Source organism: Erinaceus europaeus, chromosome 4 (assembly GCF_950295315.1).
Source record: "Erinaceus europaeus chromosome 4, mEriEur2.1, whole genome shotgun sequence".
NCBI classification, from domain to species: domain Eukaryota; kingdom Metazoa; phylum Chordata; class Mammalia; order Eulipotyphla; family Erinaceidae; genus Erinaceus; species Erinaceus europaeus.
The window spans coordinates 104,759,653-104,779,881 of NC_080165.1; the positions used below are offsets into that span (position 1 = coordinate 104,759,653).

Genomic DNA, 20,229 nt, shown 5'->3' on the forward strand with positions numbered 1-20,229 from the left:
GAACTGTGTGAGAAAACACCTGCAGTCACCTCACTAGGTTTTTAGGAGGCCATTCCCAGCCCTGTGTGGGGGCTTTGGGAAGGGCTCTAAGGTCAGAAGCCCCCAAGAATCGCAAGGAGCTTCTCTTTCCCCCTGGGCTGCACTCTACTCTGGCTATTTCTGACCAGTATCAGTAGCGTGAGTGAACGGTGGGGACTACTCAGCTTTGTGAGCACATGGAAATGATGGTGAGAACATGGTCTTTGCTTGGAGAAAACTGTACAACCTGTGACCTAGGAGGTGGTATAGTGGTTAGAGCATTGCACTCTCAAGCATGAGGCCCTGAGTTTGATCCTTGGCATCACATATGCCAGAGTGACATTCTAATTATCTTTGCTATCATGTTAAGAAATCAATAATTCTGGGAGTCGGGCTGTAGCGCAGCGGGTTAAGCGCAGGTGGCGCTAAGCACAAGGACCGGCATAAGGATCCCGGTTCGAACCCCGGCTCCCCACCTGCAGGGGAGTCGCTTCACAGGCGGTGAAGCAGGTCTGCAGGTGTCTATCTTTCTCTCCTCCTCTCTGTCTTCCCCTCCTCTCTCCATTTCTCTCTGTCCTATCTAACAACGACAACAACAATAACTACAACAATAAAAAACAAGGGCAACAAAAGGGAATAAATAAATAAAATAAATATAAAAAAAAGTATTTTAAAAAAAGAAAAAAAGAAATCAATAATTCTAAAAACAAAACAAAACAAACCTGTAGCAGTCCATTCCAACTAGACGTGATGATTTCAGACTTGATGTGTACTTGACACCTAGCCCTGCCCCTCTCCCGATATAATTGTAGAGAATCAGTCACTTGCCGAGGCAGTGGTGATTTAGATTCTTAGTTTGGATTTGGGATGTTTGGAGATTTTATGTTTGCTTCCTATCTCCTAATGCTGTTTACTCACGATCCACTGTTGGTCTTGCTTCCTTCTGAATTAACTCCTTTGTTACCTGAAATTCTTGATATATTGTAAAACTTTTCTATGAAAAGGTTCTGGCACTCCATTGTTCATGCCCTTCCCTTGGGGGTTCACGTCCAGTGGAGATCGCTCCAGTCCTCTTAGGTCACATTCCTGATGTCTCTCTGAGTCAGTCATTGGGTTCCTGCCCCATCTGCCATGACAGTCTGAGGAGAAATGCCACAGCTGGTATCAAGACAGCTCCCAGGAGCTGTGCCCAGCCTTGCTGGCCTGTCAGAGAGTAAGCAGACTTCTTTCTTTCATCCCTAGGACCATGGCCAATGCCACTGAGGAGACCGACGGCATCCATTTCCCTTTTCCCTTCACGCCCTACTCCATCCAGAAAGACTTCATGGCAGAGCTGTACCGGGTGTTGGAGAACGGCAAGATTGGCATATTTGAGAGTCCTACTGGCACTGTGAGTGGGAACAGAGGCTGGGGACCCAGCATAGTGGTTCTGCAAAAGGACCCTCATTCCTGAGGCTCTGAGTTCCTAGGTTCAATCCCCAGCACCACCATCACCAGAGCTGTTCTGCACTCTCTTTCTCTCTCTCTCTCTCTCTCTCTCTCTCTTTCTCAAAGTGTTTTTAAAATGATGGCAAGGGGCTGGGGAGACACATCATGGTTCTGCAAAAGACTTTCATGCCTGAGGCTCTGAGAACCCAAGTTCAATTCCCTGCACCACCACCAGCCAGAGCTGAGCAGGACTCTGGCTAAACAAAAATGGGAGTAGCCGGCCATCAGGATCTCAGAAGACCCCCATTGTGAAGGTGACGGGTGTCCTGGTGTGCCTGCCTGCCTCTGCAGAGGTTCTCTGCTCCTGGTTTAAAGGTGGGGCCAGAAGTTCTGTGTGACTACATCTTCATGAGTGAGTTGCTTTCTCTGCCCGTGGTTGGTGAAAATCATGCTAGCAGCCGAGAGAGAAGAGGCTGGTGGCAGGAAGGATGTGAACGGCATGGGAAGCAGCCCACCACTTGATGTCCTGCTTCTCTGCTGGGCACACACTGCTTCTGTTGAGAGACATGACCATAATCTTGGCTTTCACAAACTAAATGTGCTGCTTTGAGCTCCAGGAAACAGGTCACTGAGTACTGGGACTTGGCAGATATGGCCAGAGGGTGTTCTGATTTTGTGTATATTTAATGAATGAATAAAAGAAAGTGACTCATTCCCCCTCCTTTTTTATAACTTTCTGATAGAAATTGTCATTCTTGCAGTGACATGGTCATTGTGGACTGCGCTATTCTTATTGTTCCGTTTTGTTTGTACAGTGAGTGGGAGAGAATGAAACCGTTTAGTTAATAAACAGTTCATGAGGACAGTGTGCAGAGCGCTGTTTTTTTTTTTTTTTTTCTTTATTGGGGGAGGATTAATGGTTTACAGTTGATAGTACAATACAGTAGTTAGTACATGTGTAACATTTCTCTGTTTTCTGCATAACACTCTAACCCCCTCCAGGTCCTCTGCCATCATGTTTTAGGACCTGAACACTCCCCCTGCCTCCCACCCCCAGAGTCCTTTACTTTGGTGCAGTACTCCAAACCCAGTCCAAATTCTGCTTTGTGTTTTCCCTTCTGTTCTTATTTTTCAACTTCTGTCTGTGAGTGGAATCATCCCATATGCATCCTCTTTCTGGCTTATTTTGCTTAACATGAGTCCTTCAAGCTCCATCCAAGATGAGGTGAAGAACACGAATTCACCATTTTAAAAGAATTTTATTATTATTTTTTTATTATCTTTATTTTTATTGTATAGAGACAGCCAGAAATTGAGAGAGGATGGGATGATTGAGAGGGAGAGAGAGAGAGAGAGAGACACCTGCAGCCCTGCTTCACCACTTGTGAAGCTTTCCCTCTGGAGGTAGGGACCAGGGGCTCAAACCTGGGTCCTTGCGCACTGTAACATGTGCGCTCAACCAGGGGTACCACCACCCGGCCCCGAATTCACCATTTTTAATAGCTGAGTAATGGTGCTGTGTTTTTTAAACACGATTCTTAACTTCTGTATATAATACATCATGATTTCTTCCCCTACATGCCCACTGAAAGATGTCTTAGCATCACTAGTGGTTTCCCAGATGACATATACATATATTTGTGTGTGTGGAACCTGGGGCCTTGTGCATGTGTGATTCACTACTCTGGGCCCCTTTTTTATTCAGAGAGAGAGGGAGAGGGGGAAGCTTGGGAGGGAGATAGACTATAGCACTGGAACTTCCTCTGGTTCCATAGCATCTCCCATGTGGTGCTGGGACTTAACTCTGCACCTCACAAGACAAGTCACATGCCCTATCTGGTGAGTGATCTCTCTGGTCCTGGGTCTTTCTTTTCTTTTCTTTTTTTTCCCTTTTCTTTAAATGCAGTGCTGGGGGTGGTGGGGTAAACCTGGGACTTTGTGTGTGTGGTGCTGCTGAGCCACCTGCCTTGACTGGGTGGTCTGAGTAGCATGTTTGGGATCCTGAGGTGAAGGCCAAACAGGGTGTGGCTTCAGTGCGGCTCTCCTGGTCTGGGGAGGGGCTTTGGGGTCACCTCCCTGTATAAAGTACAGCTCTGTCAGGCCGGAGCTCCCCCTGTGCTCTCATGTGACTTTAATCTCCCCCTTAAAGATGCTCTTTCCAGCAGCTGAGTAAGTGTGTGTGTGTGTGTGTGTGTGTGTGTGTGTGTGTGTGTGTGTGTGTTGGTGGTAGTGGTGGTTAAGGCTTCAATGTATGATGAGGGTGTCATGGCAGTTCTCAATTCCATTTACCCTGGAGAAGTTTCTTAAAGACCTCCTTTGCTCTAATTAGAATCAGTGGCTCTACCAACTTCACCATCACTAAGATTTCCCTTTCTCCTCTTAAAAACAAAACTAAAGGGGTCGGGCGGTGGTGCAGTGGGTTAAGCGCATGTGGCGCAAAGCGCAGGAACCGGCGTAAGGATCCCGGTTCGAGCCCCCGGCTCCCCACCTGCAGCGGAGTCGCTTCACAGGCGGTGAAGCAGGTCTGCAGGTGTCTATCTTTCTCTCCCCTTCTCTGTCTTCCCCTCCTCTCTCCATTACTCTCTGTCCTATCCAACAACGAATTGCGTCAACAAGGGCAATAATAATAACCACAGTGAAGCTACAACAAGGGCAACAAAAGGGGGGGAAATGGCCTCCAGGAGCGGTGGATTCATGGTGCAGGCACCGAGCCCAGCAATAACCCTGGAGGAGGAAAAAAAAAACAAAAAACTAAAAACAAAACAAACAAAAACAAAACCTTATAAGGTCTAGAAAATGACTGGCCTGGTAGAACATAGGACCTCCATGCCTGAGGCTGCTGGTGAGATCCTGGTCACCAAATGTGCAATAGTGGTGATTTCTTTCTCTCTTACTCTCTCTCATATAATTTATTTGCTCATTTATTTAATTTATTTTTTAGAGAGGACAGGTAGAAATTGAGAAAGAATGGGGAGATAGAGAGGCAGAAGACACCTGCAGACTTGCTTCACTGCTTGTGAACTGCCCACCCTGCAGATGGGGAGTGGGGACTTGAACCAGGGTCCTCAAGCATGGTAATGTTGTGCTTAACTGGGTACACCTCTGCCTGGCCCTACTCATTTATTTTTAAAGATTTATCTGTTTCATTTTTTTGCTTTTATCTAATTAATTTATTTTTATTTATTTTTTATATTATTGTTTATTTCCCTTTTTTGCCCTTGTTGTCTTTTTGTTGTTGTTACTGATGTCGTCATTGTTGGATAGGACAGAGAGGAGGGGAAGACAGAGAAGGAGAGAGGAAGACAGACACCTACAGACCTGCTTCACAGCCTGTGAAGCAACTCCCCTGCAGGTGCGGAGCCGGGGGCTTAAACCGGGATCCTTACACAAGCCCGTGAGCTTCGCTCCACGTGCGCTTAACCCGCTGTGCTACCGCCCGACTCCCTAATTAATTTATTTTTTAACCAGAGCATTGATCATCTCTGGCTTATGGTAGTGGGGTGGGGGTGGGGACTTTGGAGCCTCAGGTATGAAAGTCTGTTTGCATAATCATTATGCTATCTATCCCCACCAAGATTTATCTATTTAAGTAGAGAGACAGAAGAATCAGATCGTCATTTTGGCATATGAGATGCTGGGGCTTGAACTCTGCACCCCATACTTGTAAGTTCAGAATTCCACCACGCCACCAGCTCCTAGGTGGCCCTCATATGCTCTCAGTAACAAGATAAGTCAAACTAAGTTTCAAGGTGAACAGTCCTTCTTTTGAGTCAGTCTGCACGTTCCCTGAGTTTCCTCAGAGGAAACATCTAGACCACCTCCCTCCCGGGCCCACCCCCCAGCCTGGCATCCTCTCTCCTGGGTGCCTCGCATATAGATGAGGCTCTTGGGTGTCTCCCTTGCCCTCCACATTCTCATGTCCAGCTTCTCCCCAGCAGAGCCATTTCTGTCTGTTGGTGCCCTTGGCCTACAAGGGGTGCCATACCATTATGGGATTTTGCGAGAGACTTTTGGTCCTGCCAGTCCTATGTGGGGGGTGCCCCCGACTGCCCTGAGGTTCCTGCTTTCTCCTTCATGGCTCCCCTCCTCAGCTCCGCTGAACTTACTGTGTGGAGCTCCATGCCCACATGCTCTTCTGGGGCTTCTGCTTGGACCAGTGCTCTGCTGGGACCCCAGGCCCCATTCAGCCCCTGTGTGCTGTGTCTGGGGCATGTTCTAAGGGGCTCTGACAGCCTGCCCCAGCCCAATGCTTGCTACAGTGTGGGAGCTTAGGATGAATGAGCTAATTTTTTTTTGTCTTGGCATAAGGTCTATGACTGTTGTTTATTATTTTTTTATTTTTTAGATAGAAACAGAGAGGCAGAGAGAAAGAGAGAGACACCACGGCACCAAAGCTTCCTTCAGTGTGGCAGGAGCTAGGCTTGAACCTTAGTCACACACATGGCATAGCAGCGCACTGTCCATGTGACCTATTTTGCCAGTCTATACCTCTTTTTGGCTAGTACACCAGGAAATAGTATTGCTCAAAGCTAAGTATACTGTGGATTCTTTATTAAATTTTTAAAAAAATACGTATTAATTAGTGAAAGATACAGGAGGAGAGGGAGGGAGGGAGAGAAAACCAGAGTGTTCTCTGATACATGTGATGCCTGGGATCAAATTCAGGACCTCCTGCTTGAGAGGCAATGCTTTATCCATTGTACCACCTCCTCGGCTGATGGTTTATAAGCTTCTAATTGATGAACTTCACCCCCCAAGTCCCTCTGATTTCTTTTAGACCTAAGGAGAGTGTTTGGTTGTACATCCTTTGACTGTACTTGAATCCAGTGTGTCTGTGGGCTTTTACTATAGGCTGTGAGCTGTATGTAGGTCTTGGGGTCCTTTTCTGCAATGCAGACACCCACAGTTGGCCTTTGAGCACACCCTTGGGAGCTTCCTCAACCCCTCCCCCCCAGAGCACTGCTCAGCTCTGGCTGATGGTGGTGCTCGGGGCTGAACCTGGGACCTCAGAGCATCAGTCATTTTTTTTGCAGAACCACCATGCTGTCTCCCTCACCCTCTCAGCTCACTTGCATCCCTCTCTAGGACATTGTGGTGAAGGGATGTCTCCCCTGTCTCTTGTTTGGTGACAGCTAAAACTGATGGCTCCCCACTTCCCTGGCAGCTTGGCATGACTGCTCCCCAGACTCTGCTGGGAAATTCTGTCCATTGCTCAGATGCAGAGACACAGTCGTTCAAGAACTTGATGACATTTAGTTCATACTTGCTCTAGGATGATGATGCTATTTAGTAATAGCAGAAATGGAGCTAACTCCAGTTGTTTGCTTATGCATCATGTGTTGTACTGATCCTGGCACAGGAATTAACCATTGTGCATATTTGGTGTGTGGCAGTAGCTCTGTGTAAGGGTCCTTCTGGCTATTCTGCAGACTCCTCTTTCTTCCCTGCCTGGTCTTAGGGTACTTACTCTGTAATGTTTAAAGCCACATCTCTTTTGAAGGTTTTATTAAGACAGTTTCCCACTACATAGTTTGTGAAGTGTTTTATTATTTTTTTCCCCTTCTCCCATATCTAAAAGTATCATCCTCCCACAGGGAAAGTCCTTAAGTCTCATCTGCGGGGCGCTCTCCTGGCTGCGAGACTTTGAGCAAAAGCAGCGTGAGGAGGAGAAGCGTCTCCTTGAAGCAGATACAACGGCCTTAGGGGATGGAAAGGACCAGCCCCCACCCCTCTCCTCATCCTGCCAAGGCCCAGGCCCCCCTCGGCCAGTGGGAGAGCCTGACTGGGTCACTCAGTTTGTGCAGAAGAAAGAAGAGAGGGACTTGGTAGAACGGCTAAAGGTAAGATGGGTGGGGAGCCCCAGGGTGGGAGGGGTCCAGGAAGTGGGGTGAAGGTAGCTGTGGTAGGCTGGTTTCATGCAGTACCTCTTGGGAAATTGTCACTGCCTCGGAATCAGGGGTGCTGTGTGCTCCTCTGCTGCTTTAAAAAACACCACAATGAGGGGCTGGGCAGTAGCGCAGTGGGTTAAGTGCACATGGTGCAAAAGCGCAAGGACTGGTGCAAGGATCCCGGCTTGAACCCCCAGCTCCCCACCTGCGTGGGGTTTCGCTTCGCAAGTGGTGAAACAGGTCTGCAGGTGTCTTTCTCTCTCCCTTTCTGTCTTCCCCATCTCTCTTGATTTCTCTCTTTCCTATCTAGCAACAACAGCTATAACCACAATAACAACCACAACAAGGGTAACAACAAGGGCAACAAAAATGGGAAAAATATCTTCCAGGAGCAGTGGTTTCATAGTGCTGGCACCGAGCCCCAGTGATAACCCTGGAGGCAAAAAAAAAAAAACACACACACAACAACAGCATAATGATAGGGGCTGGACAGTGGCACACCCAGTTAAGTGCACATAGTACTATGCACAAGGACCCGGGTTTGAGCCCCCCACTCACCACCTTCAGGAGGGGAAGTTTCACAAGCAGTGAAGCAGGTCTGCGGGTATCTCTCTGTCTTTCTTCCTCTTTGTCTCCTCCTCCCCTCTCAGTTTCCCTACTATCGAATAAAATAGAAAAATAAAAATAAAGAAGGGAAAAAATGGCCACCAGGAACAGTGGATTCATCGTGCTGGCACCAAACCCCTGTGAGAACTGTAGTGGCAAAAAAAAAAAAATTATTGATGATAGAGATAGTGGACCAGAGCATCATTCTGGCCTCTGACACAGGCAATGCTAGGGATCAAACTCAGGACTTCATGTTTTTTTTGCCTCCAGGGTTATTGCTGGGGTTTGGTGCCTGCACTATGAATCCACTGCTTCTGGAGGCCATTTTTCCCCTTTTTGTTGCCCTTGTTGTTTTATCGTTGTTGTTATTGCTGTCATTGTTGTTGGATAGGACAGACAGAAATTGAGAGAGGAGGGGAAGACAGAGAAGAGGAGAGAAAGATAAACACCTGCAGACCTGCTTCACCACTTGTGAAGTGACCCCCTGCAAGTGGGGGCCTCTAACCGGGATCCTTACATCAGTTCTTGCACTTGTGCGCTTAACCTGCTGCGCTACTGCCTGGCCCCCAGGACCTCATGTTTTAAGTCCAGTGGCTCTAGCCTCCTAAGCCACTGTTGTCTTTTTTTTTAATTTATTTTATTTATTTATTCCCTTTTGTTGCCCTTGTTGTTTTATTGTTGTAGTTATTATTGTTGTTGTCGTTGTTGGATAGGACAGAGAGAAATGGAGAGAGAAGGGGAAGACAGGAGGAGAGAAAGATAGACACCTGCAGACCTGCTTCACCGCCTTTGAAGCTACTCCCCTGCAGGTGGGGAGCCGGGGTTCGAACCGGGATCCTTATGCCGGTCCTTGTGCTTTGCGCCACCTGCGTTTAAGCCGCTGCGCTACAGCCTGACTCCCAACTGTTGTCTTTTTTAAGGACCAGCAAAACAACACTTGGACAGTGCATTGCTTTGCCATGTGCAGGACTCAGGTTCAAGCCTGACCCTCACTACATTGAAGCAAGCTTTGGTGCTATGGCCTTTCTTTTTAAAGTTTTATTTAATTATTAGAGACAGAGAGAAGCTGAGGGGAGAGGGGGAGGTAGAGAGGGAGAGAGACAGACACCTGCAGTCCTGCTTTAGCACTCGCAAAGCTTTCCCCCTGCAAGTGGGGACCATGGGCTTGAACTCGGGTCCTTGTGCACTATAATGTGTGCCCACCACCTGGCCCCAATGCTGTGGTCTTCCCCTCTCATGTCTCACTCTTTCTGTTTGAAAAGAACTTACAGTAGTGAAGCCCTAGAAGTGCTCAAATAAATCTTGTTTTAAAGATTTCTTTCTCAATGAGAGAGAGAGAAAGGGAGGGAAAGGGAGAGAGAGAAAAAAAGGACAAGCCAGAGCATCACTCTGGCATACACACCGCCAGGAAGTGGACCAGAGACCCCATGCGTACAAGTCCAAGACTCTGTCACCCCCCAGCTCTGGCATAAGCTGGGGCCAGGAATAGAATCTGGGCCCACAGGCTCAGAGGTCCTGTGCTCTTAACACACTGAGATATCTCCCCTGTCAGATGACATCAGCAGGCCTTCTCTGGTGGGGGACGTGGGGGAGGGGGCCCTTGGCGGCAGACTGAGGTTGGCCTGTGGCCCCCCCAGGAGGAGCAGCTCCGGAGGAAGCGGCGGGAAGAGCGCCTGCAGCAGCTCCGTCACAGTGTCCAACTCAAGCATGCGGCCAAACGAGCGGTGAGTGCCTGCTGGGGAAGCCAGTGGCGTCCTGGGGTCCAGCCTGCTGCCTCTCCCTGCCCCCATGCCCCTGGTCGAACTCTGTTCCCCAGCAGAGGGGCATTGGCTGAGGCCTGCCAGGTTGGGCAGTATGATGCCATGTGCCCCCCACCAGGGCACCAGGCTGAGGTTCTGCCCCCTCCACCTCCACCCCAGAGGCAGGAGGAGGAAGAGACAGAGCGGCTCTTGCAGCTCAGCAGCGAGATGCTGGCCGGGGCTTCTGGGCAGCTGGAGCCACTGGCATCAGATGAGGAGGAGCTGGTCCTTGCCGAGTACGAGAGTGATGAAGACAGAGGAGAGAAAGGAGCCACCAGTGGGTGAGCCCCTACCTGCCCCCCATCTCCCCTTCTGGGCAGTTCCTCAGGCATCTGGCCTGGCAGGGACACAAGCCCACCCCCAACTCCAGGCAGCCAGCAGCCCTTGACCACAGGGCATGAACTTTGAGCTGCCCTGGGTGATGTGGTGACAGTCCGTCAGGCATTCTCAGCATGAGCTTGTCTGCTAGTCTTGAACAGAGAGGTGAGAGAAAGAAGTAGAGAAGCAGAGCATCTCTTTGGCATTTGCGCTGCTGGGGCTCAAACATAGGAACCCATGCCTGAGAGTCTAAGACCTTCACTGTTGCACCCCTTCCCGGGCCTCTGGCTCCTGGGCTTCTGGTTGATGATCTTCTTACCAGCTGGGCGAGCTGGAAACCCTGAAGACAGTGGCCAGGGTGTCAGGGTGGACTTTCATCCAGTGCCCTATCCCCATCTGTCCTAGGCGTGGGGCCCTTCCTGCAGAGGCTGATGAGCTGATCAGGCAGGACACCCCCCCACACTACCCTTCCCACCCCCCCAATACACACCCCTGGCATAGGGGCAGAGGGCAGGCTCTCAGCTCTGGGTGGGGGAGGGAAAGCTGCTCGAGAGGGGACACTGGAGAGAGAATGGCTGAGAGTCTTTGGAGAAGAGCATCCCTGCCAGACACCTTGGAGGTAGGGAGGTGAAGAGGAGAGTGTTCCAGGCAGAGAGCACTGTGTGTGTGTGGGGGGAGTCTCAGGTGGGGTGGTAGTCCCAGGTCGGGGAGGACAGACAGTCTCAGGTGGGGGGAGGGGTAGTCCCAGGCTCTGAGGAGACGGGAGCCACAGCATCTGGAGGCACTTGAGAGAAGTCGTTCCTGGAGGGTGGACACGGGGCCTTGAGGTCCAGGCAGTCAGACATTGGCCCTGGGCTTAGCTCCTCCTTCTCCTCTCTCCCTTGATGAGCCATGGGGGGCCCTAGGGTGAATGCTTGCTGCTGAGAGGTGTCTGTCCTTTGGCCCTATGCGGTCTCTGAGGAGAAACTTGAGTCTCATTCCTTCATGCCCAGGGCTGCTCACTGGCACTCAGCACATCATCTGCTAGGCTGTCGGGAAAGTCGGCATGTTTTTCTGTGTAAAAATGCATTGTGACTTTTCCAGCAACCCCATATCTTGTATTAGACAGACATTCAGGGCCAGCCAAAGAGCTCACCAGGTTAGTGTGCTGCTCTGCCTCCAGGGTTATTGCAGGGGCTCGGTGCCTGCACTATGAATCCACAGCTCTTGTAGACATTTTTTTTTTCATTTTGGATAGGACAAAGGAGGGGAAGATAGAGATAGAGAGGGGGAGAGAAAGACACCTGCAGACTTGCTTCACCACCTGTGAAGCAACCTCCCTGCAGGTGGGAGCCAGGGCTTGAATTGGAATCCTTGGCGGGTCCTTGTACTTTGTATTATGTGCACTTAATCCGGTACGCCACTGCCTGATCCTGTGGTCTGTTTCTCTACCTCTCCTTTCTACCACTCTCTGTCTGGAAGAAACACACGTTAGGCAGACTTCCAGAGCGGTGGAGGTGGGGGGAGGGGACGGGGGCGGCAGAGCACCACTGAAGTATATGTGATGCTGGGGCTCGAACCTTGGGTGTGTAAGCCTTGCGCCCTAGCAGCTGAGCTGTCTTGCTGCCTGCTGGTAAGTGGGGATCAAGCTGAGCTCTGGGAAGAGTGCTTATGTGGTTGCTCTTCCCTCAGAGTGGATGAGGATGACCTGGAGGAAGAGCACGTGACCAAGGTGAGGCTCTGGTCACCATCCCCCCTCTTGAGTGAACAGGACAGGCTCTGGGTGGTGGGTTTCAGAGGGCTCCTGGATGCGGTACCTGGACGTATGTACCCTCGGCCTTGCTGGACCAGGCATTTCTCCCCTGGGGAGCGGGGGAGGCAGGGGCCGGAGTGGGTGTGTCTCCCCTGCACTTCCATTGGCCTGGGGCTCTGTGTGGGGTATGTCACCTCCTTCTCAAGCTCAGAAATACTAGGTGACACCCCTACCCACCCTGCCCCACCCCCCAGGTTTCCCAATGGATACAACCTCCTCTGAGTCCTCTGGGAGATGTGGGGAACCCCCTCCAACCCTCACACCCCAGAGTCACAGGGGTCTTTTCCTGCAGAGACCCACAGAAACAGCAGCTGTTCCATGAGGGGAGGGGAGGCTCCCCTTGTGGGGATTCATAGACTTGCTGAGCCAGGGTGGACTGGGCGCCTGGATCTGGGTGGAGAGAGTGCAGGTACTACAGGCATCTGGCCCAGGCACCACCCCCCACCTGCTCTGCTGTTCCCCTGAAAGCCTGCACCCCCCTCCCACCCCCTAGATCTACTACTGCAGCCGCACGCACTCCCAGCTGGCCCAGTTCGTGCATGAGGTGCAGAAAAGTCCCTTTGGCAAGGACACACGGCTGGTGGTCCTTGGCTCCCGGCAGGTGACTTGGGTGTCTCTGTGGAGGGGTTCCCCCTTCCTCCAGGCCTGGGAGGGGGCAGGGAAGGCTACCTGTCAGACTGGGGTCACAGAGCATCCCCTCCCTCAGAACCTCTGTGTGAATCAGGATGTGAGGAAGCTGGGTGCTGTGCAGCTCATGAACGACCGCTGCGTGGAGATGCAGAGGCGTAGACTTGGTACCTGGGCCAGGACGGGGTGTGGGGGCTGGTGGAGAGGACTGGGACATGGTTGGGGAGAGCAGGCCTGCTCCTGCAGAACCTTTCCTGGGTGTGACCATCTCTTACATTATGCTTATTTTTTATGCTATTCTTTCTGCTTTTAAGAGATTCTTTTCACCTATTTATTTATTGGATAGACACAGAAATTGAGGGAAGGGGGAGAGAAAGAGGGTGAGAGAGACAGCTGCAGACCTGTTTCATCACTTGTGATGCTTCCCCTGCAGGTGGGGACTGGGTGCTCAAATCTGGGTCTTTGTGCATGGTAATGTGTGTTCACTCAGCTGCACCACCACCTAGCCTTGGTGTGATAATTTTTTCTCTTCTCCTCTTCTCTTCTCTTCTCTTCTCTTCTCTTCTCTTCTCTTCTCTTCTCTTCTCTTCTCCTCTCCTCTCCTCTCCTCTCCTCTCCTCTCCTCTCCTCTCCTTCCCCTCCCCTCCCCTCCCCTCCCCCCTCCCCTCCCCTCCCCTCCCCTCCCCTCATGGAGAGTGGGGAGTGGGGGCTCAAACCTGGGTCCTTGTGCACTGTAATATATGCACTCAACCAGGTGTGCCATAACCTGGCCTCTCTTTTTTTTTTTTTAGTTTTACTTATTTTGATAGGACAGAGAGAAATTGAGAGGGAAGGAGGAGATAGGGTGAGAGACAGAGAGACACCTGCGGACCTGTTTCACTGCTTGTGAAGCTTCACCATCTCAGGTGGAAGTAGGGGCTAGAACCCAGGTCCCTGTAATGTGTGTACTCAGCCAGGTGCACCACTGCCTGGGCGGTGTAGAGTAGAGTGGGCAGCATTGTGTTACGCCTGCCATGTCTGACGGTCAGTGTCCTCTGCCCACAGAGAGGCAACGCAGGGCAGAGGAGAAAGAGGTGGTGAAGCGCAGGCGGCAGGAGCAGGCGACCCCCTGTCCCTTCCACGGCTTTGAGCAGCTGCAGCTGCTGCGTGACCAGCTGCTGGCGGAGGTGACGGACATTGAGCAGCTGGTGGCGCTGGGACAGCAGGCCCAAGCCTGTCCCTATTATGCCAGCCGCCTGGCCATCCCAGCTGCCCAGGTGACGAGCCTTATGCAAGAGGGTGTCGCCAGCCCCCCACCCCCCAACACACACACGTCTCTACTCTCCCCACAGGGATGGGTGGCACTAAGGGCTGGTTTGTGAGGGCCGGGTAAGGTTTGTGACAGAGAACTCAGTGGGTGGTGGCAGGGCAGGAGGGACTCGGGTGCAAGCTGTGGAAGGTGAGGAGTCCCGGCTCTGCATGAGTGCTGACTTCCCTTCTCCGTGGACCTGGGTGCCTTACACACTGAGCTTCCACCTGCCCCAGGTGTCACCTTCAAGCAGAGGAAACTTTTCACCTGATAGGTCATGGCCGCTTGGCGGGTGGGACTCAGCAGCTCCTGGCTGCTCCCTTAATGTGACCCTTGGGAAAAGGAAGCCATCAGGAGAAACCTGCACAATCAGGGCACTGTGTGTAGGCAGCCAGCAGCCAGCAGCCCGCAGCCAGCAGGGCTGTCCTATATACTGTCCCAGTGTGGAGGAGCTCACAGAGGCCCCTTATGCTTACAGCTGCGCCCCCCAAGCGTGTCACATTGAGAGGGCCAGGAGGTATTGCTACTTTGCATTTCTGCCTTCTTAGTGTCCCACTGTGTCTCCACATGGGGGCAGTGAGTGAGTGACAGGGCCAGTGCAGACTTTCTTCAGACGTTGCCAGCTCTCCGAGCTTTCACTTTGTTTCCAGTGTCCTTTTTTTTTTGTGATGTTTTTTAAATATTTATTTATTTATTATTGGAGAGAGATAGAGAGAAATTGAAGGGGGGAGACAGAGACACCTGCAGCCCTGCTTCACGACTTGTGAAACTTTCCCCCTGCAGGTAGGTACCAAGGGCTTGAACCTGGGCCCTTGTGCACTGTGATGTGTGCACTTAACCAGGTGCACCACTGCCTGGCCCCCTTTTAGCACCCTATTGACCAGAGGCCTGGGCAGAGAACTATTGTCAGCAGGTCCCCTACATGCTACAGATGTCACTGCTGCTGTTGTCCCAGCCTCTGCCTCTTGGTCCTGTCCCTTGATAATCTGTGTGTCTAGCCCACTTTGTAGACAAGAGGACCGAGGCCCAGAAAGGTTAGGCACCTTCCCAGCTCATGGCTTCAGGACCCAGACCCGGGGTGCGTTTGGTGTCTGCCAGAGCGTCTCCCAGCATTTAGAGGTTCTGTGGACAAGCAGCTACAGAGGCCGTGTTCTCGCTCTATGTCTTCCCCCTTGCATCCTCCCCATGTGAGGCAGTCAGAGGGCTGTGTCTCCCATGGGGTGTTCTGCAGGAACCAAGGGCGAAGGTGCAGGCCAGCTGGGGAGCTCTGGAGGACCCTCTTCTTAGGCCTTGTTCTCCCCCCAGCTGGTGGTACTACCTTACCAGATGCTGCTGCATGCAGCCACACGGCAGGCGGCAGGCATCCGGCTGCAGGGCCAGGTGGTGATCGTGGATGAGGCGCACAACCTAGTGGACACCATCGCTGCCATCCATGGTGCCGAGGTCAGCGGCGCTCAGGTGGGTCCCCCCACTGGCCAGGCATGACAGCACTAAGTATGTACACATCACCATGCACAAAGACCTGAGTTCAAGCCCCTTCTCCCCACCTGCAGGGGGGAGCTTTACAAGCAGTAAAACAGGTCTGCAGATGTCTTTCTCTCCATCTCTATTCCCCCCTCCCCTCTCAGTTTTGCTCCCCTATCAAATAAATAATAGTAAAAAAGAAAAAGGAAAAAAAAAAAAGGCTGCAGGAGTATGATGATTCCATACCTGCTAGTGGCCAGTTTTTTCCTTTTTTTTTTTCTTTCTTCCTTTTGATAGAGACAGAAATAGAGAGTGAAGGGGGAGATAGGGAGAGAGACAGAGAGACCCATTGTACAATATTGCACTGCTTGTAAAGCTTCCCTGCAGGTGGAGACTTCGGGTTTGAACCTGGGTCCTTTCACGTGGTAATGTGTGTACTCCTCACAGTGCACTGTTATTTTGGATCACTTAATTTTGTTGTCTGACTTATCTCTGTGTCTGAATGTAACAGCTGAGAGTGGTGAAATCATGCATGGCTGAGACCCCAACTCTGCAGAAAAAAAATAATTGGGGGGCTATGTGGTGGTGCACATAACTGAGCAATGTGTTACCATGCGCAAGGGTGTGGGCTCAAGCCCCCAGTTCCCACCTGTGGTGGGGGGGGCCGGGGGGAGGATTGGGATGAAGCTTCATGAGTGATGAAGTGGGGCTGCAGGTGTTTTTCATTATTCCTCTCTATCTCTCCCATCTCAATTTATCTCTGTCTCTATCCAATAATTAAAATCATAAAAGTTTAAAATATTAAATAAAATCATAAAATATTTAAATCATAAAAGTTCTTGTCAGGCTGCTGCACTACTTGAGCACAGCAGCCCGGGGCCTTTGAAAGGCAGCTGTGTGTCTAGCCCATGCTGCTCACCTGACATCCCAGAAGCCTTTCTGCTGGAGTCCTGGCCAGCCCTGGTACATCCTTGCTGGTGTGCTTAGAGCCTGGTCAGCTGCCACACCTTTCTCTGGTCTCTCTCCAGCTCTGCCAGGCCCATTCCCAGCTGCTCCAGTACATGGACCGATATGGGTGAGACCCCTGCTACTGGGGAGAGTGCCCCAATGCACAGCCCCCTCTGGCCTGGGGTTTGGGTGGGCTGGGCCAGGTATCTCTCCCATGCTGGAGGCTCAGTGCATAGTGCCTGGGGGGCATGAACATGGCAGGGTGGTGTTTGGGGCCCAGGGAAGGGGCCTCAGTGTGGGGGACTGCTGCTGGCAGGTGTGACACCTGTGCCCCTCCCCCCTCATACACGGCATTTCCCCAGGAAGCGCCTGAAAGCCAAGAACCTGATGTACATCAAGCAGATCCTGTATGTGCTGGAGAAGCTTGTGACGGTGCTGGGAGGTAAGGAGTGCTGGCCACCCAGCCCACTGCAAGACATGGGGCCCTGTCCTTGGGAGAAACCATTCACAAATATAACTTCCTTATTATTGATATTTTTTAAATTTATTTAAAAAAGGAGACATTAACAAAACCATAGGATAGGAGGGGTACAACTCCACACAATTCCCACCACCAGATCTCCGTGTCCTATCCCCTCCCCTGATAGCTTTCCTATTCTTTATCCCGCTGGGAGTATGGACCCAACGTCACTGTGGGATGCAGAAAGTGGAAGGTCTGGCTTCTGTAATTGCTTCCCCGCTGAACATGGGCATTGATAGGTTGATCCATACTCCCAGCTTGCCTCTCTCTTTCCCTAGTGGGGTAGGGCTCTGTGGAAGCGGAGCTCCAGGACACATTGGTGGAGTCGTCTGTCCAGCATCATGCTGGCATCTGGAGCCTGGTGGCTGAAAAGAGAGTTAACATACAAAGCCAAACAAATTGTTAACCAATCATGGACCTAAAGGCTGGAATAGTGCAAATGAAGTGTTGGGGGGGGGTCCTCCATTTTGTAGATAGCTAGTAAGCATATTTTAGTTATATTACAAAAGGCCTGTGACTATACTAGTTTTTTGTTTGTTTGTTTGTTTGTTTTTCTCTGAGCCTGAAATCTGATATGGAGGTGGTTCCAAGTTATTGTCTGGGGAGTTGGTGTCATGGCTGGAAAAGGGACAGAAAGCTGGATCAGGGAAGAGAGTTGCTCCCTAATACAGGGAAGGGGTATAAATATTGTTAACTGTGAGCCCCATCGATTTGATGTGATTTGGGACCCATATTCAGCTTAGGAGCCGATGTGACCTCTGCATCCCTGTAGATCTGAGCTCATATTCTGTGGTCATGAGTAGGAACATTCCAAGCTGCCCCTGCTTGGCCCTGGCTGATGGTGGTGCTGGGGATTGAACCTAGTGCCTCAGAGCCCTAGGCATGAAAGCCCTTTTACATAATCTCCACAACCTAGACAGCTCTTACTGTCTATGTTTCACCTAAGTTGTAAGATAAAGTTTTGTTTAGAATCCTGTCAGTCCTGTGTTTACTCTTGTACCGAGTCCCTAGCTCCATAGGTTGAGGTAATAATGAGTCATGACTGTGTCTGACATTCTCCACGGTGCTGACAGTAGTGTGTCCTGTGCCGTGAGGGGGCCAGGGGGCAGGGTTACCCTCACCCCAGGTGGCCTGTCTGGCTCAGGGGTCCCGAGGAGGTCCCATCCTTACAGCTATTCTGTGACATACTCTTCCCCTAACTGAAGGAGTCTACCCCCTACACCCTTTTTTTTTTGTTTTGTCACTGACTCTTCACCATTCCAGGCTGACTTTTTCCTTTCAGATAGAGAAACAGAGATAGAGGGAAAGACATTAGAACACTGAAGGCTTTTCTTAGTTTGGTGGGGCTGGGCTCAAACCTGGGCCATGCCCATGCCCGTGACAAAGCAGCTTGCTATCCCAGTAAGCTATCCCGCTGGCCTGTCTTTGAGAGCTGCTTCAGGACCTGAGATTCTGGAAACCCAATGGGAGTTCCCAGCAGGGTCTGTCTCATGCTGGGCCTCTGGGGCTTCACCTTCTCTGCTCGGCAGGCAGCCGCGAGGCCAGTTGCCTTCTGCAGAAGGTGGCCTGTCCCCGACTCCACAGGAGATATGACCAGAGTAGGAACATAAGACATTGGGCTCCATGGGCAAACATGTGGGCTTCTGGACTTTCTCTACAAGGAAGCTTGGCAGTTACTTGGTGCAGTAAGCATGTGTCCTCTGCATGTTCTCCACTGGCACGCAGTGTGTTATGGTGGGGGTAGAACCACCACCTTATTGCTCAAATTTTATTTTTCAGGGAATATTAACCAGAACCCCAACACACAGACATTCTCGCAGACAGGTGAGGGCTGTGGGCTGGCCTGATCAGGGTCTGAGCTGATCACTGGGGTCTGGGAACAGTGCCCCCTGAGCCAGGATGCCTGTGTTCCCCAGGGACGGAGCTCAAGTCCATCAACGACTTTCTCTTCCAGAGCCAAATTGACAACATCAACCTGTTCAAGGTAGGGCCATTGCCTTCCTGTTAGTCTGCTGCAGTTCCTTATTCTCATGGCCCCCCAGTGAGCAGAGCACTGGGCTGAGACTATAGAAGAGAGGCCCAGGTGTAGTGCAGTGGAGGAGGCACTGGCCTATCAAGCATGAGGTCCCAAGTTCAAGCCCCAGCATCACATGTGCCAGAGTGATGCTCTGGTTTTCTGACTCTCATTAATGAAGAAAGAAAACACTACAGAAGAAACAAGTGAATTCCTCTAGTTCTCAAACAGTCTAGAGGAATTATGCTGTGAACATGAAGAATTGCTTGGGCTGGGGAGACAAGCATAATGGTGATGCAAAGAGCCATTCATGCCTGAGGCTTCAAGCTCCCAGGTTTAGTCCCCAGCACCACCATAAGCCAGAGCTGAGAAGTGATCTGAAAAAATAAACAAACGAAACAAATAAGTCATAAGGAATTACTTAACCCTTAAAACAAGTGCCAGGAAGGTAAATAGTCTCCAGTTGAGGGCCTGCATGAGCCAGGCAGCAATTTCCAGAGCCTTCTCACTCTTCTCTTCCTGACACTGCTGTCCCCAGGGCTTCCGGGAGCTAGTCTGTGAGCAGGTGAGGTCCTGCTGTTAGGATGAGGTGGCAGAGCACAGCCCATAGCTAGGGGTGCTGCCTTACCTGGCTGGGAGTCTGGCTGAGACCAGTTGTCTCCAGGCCTGTGGGGCAAGAGGCGGGGGTGGTTTCTGCCTCAGGTTTGGCTGCTTGACCCACCACCTCAGAGATTCAGAGTCACTCACAACACAGGCTGCTAGCCAGGCCCTTGATTTGAAGGTGAGAAGTTTCTGCTTTGCTTGAGGGTCCCACCGTCACCCCATAGGCCAGCTGGGAGCTGACTTGCTCACTGCAACCCTTTTCCCTCAGTGTCCACATCCAAGCCAGTGCCACCCCTACCCCCTACTTCAGTTCCCTGCTCCCCAACCTGTGTCTGGCTTCCTTCCTGCTGGGGCTCTTGCTTTCCTGCTCCTGTCTACTGCCCTCTGCAGACTGCCTGGAGTGTTGATGGGAGAGAACACTTCCCAGAAACCTTCACAGATCTGCTTTTGTGCTCTGAGCTGCATCTTTGCAGATGGCTGCTGAGCTCACTCTAATCACCCCTAGACAAGCCTCCCTCTATCTGCTTCATGTCTGTGCACTTCAGAGGGTTGTGTGTGTAAGTTTTGTTTTATTCATTTATTTGACATAGTAGAGAGAAGTTGAGAATGGGAGGGGAAAGGAGAAAGGAAAAGAGAGACCTGAAGCTCCACTTCACCTCTAGTGAAGCTTCCCCATTGCAGGTGGGGAGCAGGGACTTGAACCTGGGTCCTTGCTTATTGTGTGTGCTCAACAAGTGTACCACGCCTGGCCTCTGGGTGTGTGTGCATGCATACTGGTCATCTCTGGCATAAAAGTCTGTTTCATAACCATTACGCATTTCCCCTGCTGTGTGTGTGTTAAGATTATTTAATTAGGGTGGGAGCAGATAACATAATGGTTATGCAAAGAGACTCTCTTGCTTGAGGCTCTGAAGTC

The 20,229-nt window shown here is 51.1% G+C and overlaps 1 protein-coding gene across 7 annotated transcripts in view; it reads left to right on the forward strand.

Annotated features, from left to right (window-relative positions):
* DDX11 (DEAD/H-box helicase 11) overlaps positions 1-20,229 on the forward strand; it is a 32,638-nt gene that overhangs the window by 7,560 nt on the left and 4,849 nt on the right. For 5 of the 7 annotated variants that reach the window (XR_009549561.1, XM_060190309.1, XM_007526264.3 and 2 more), the window contains 13 exons: positions 1,261-1,408; positions 7,041-7,286; positions 9,578-9,664; positions 9,860-10,020; positions 11,729-11,768; positions 12,343-12,450; positions 12,556-12,643; positions 13,521-13,732; positions 15,070-15,222; positions 16,257-16,303; positions 16,539-16,618; positions 18,476-18,520; positions 18,613-18,680. Coding sequence is in view for 6 of the 7 variants with exons in the window: in XM_007526264.3 (XP_007526326.2) it covers positions 1,261-1,408; positions 7,041-7,286; positions 9,578-9,664; positions 9,860-10,020; positions 11,729-11,768; positions 12,343-12,450; positions 12,556-12,643; positions 13,521-13,732; positions 15,070-15,222; positions 16,257-16,303; positions 16,539-16,618; positions 18,476-18,520; positions 18,613-18,680 (1,483 nt within the window). In the remaining variant the exon portion in view is untranslated. The remainder of the gene's footprint in view (positions 1-1,260; positions 1,409-7,040; positions 7,287-9,577; positions 9,665-9,859; positions 10,021-11,728; positions 11,769-12,342; positions 12,451-12,555; positions 12,644-13,520; positions 13,733-15,069; positions 15,223-16,256; positions 16,304-16,538; positions 16,619-18,475; positions 18,521-18,612; positions 18,681-20,229) is intronic. The other 2 variants (XM_060190311.1, XM_060190308.1) reach the window with 2 other exon arrangements.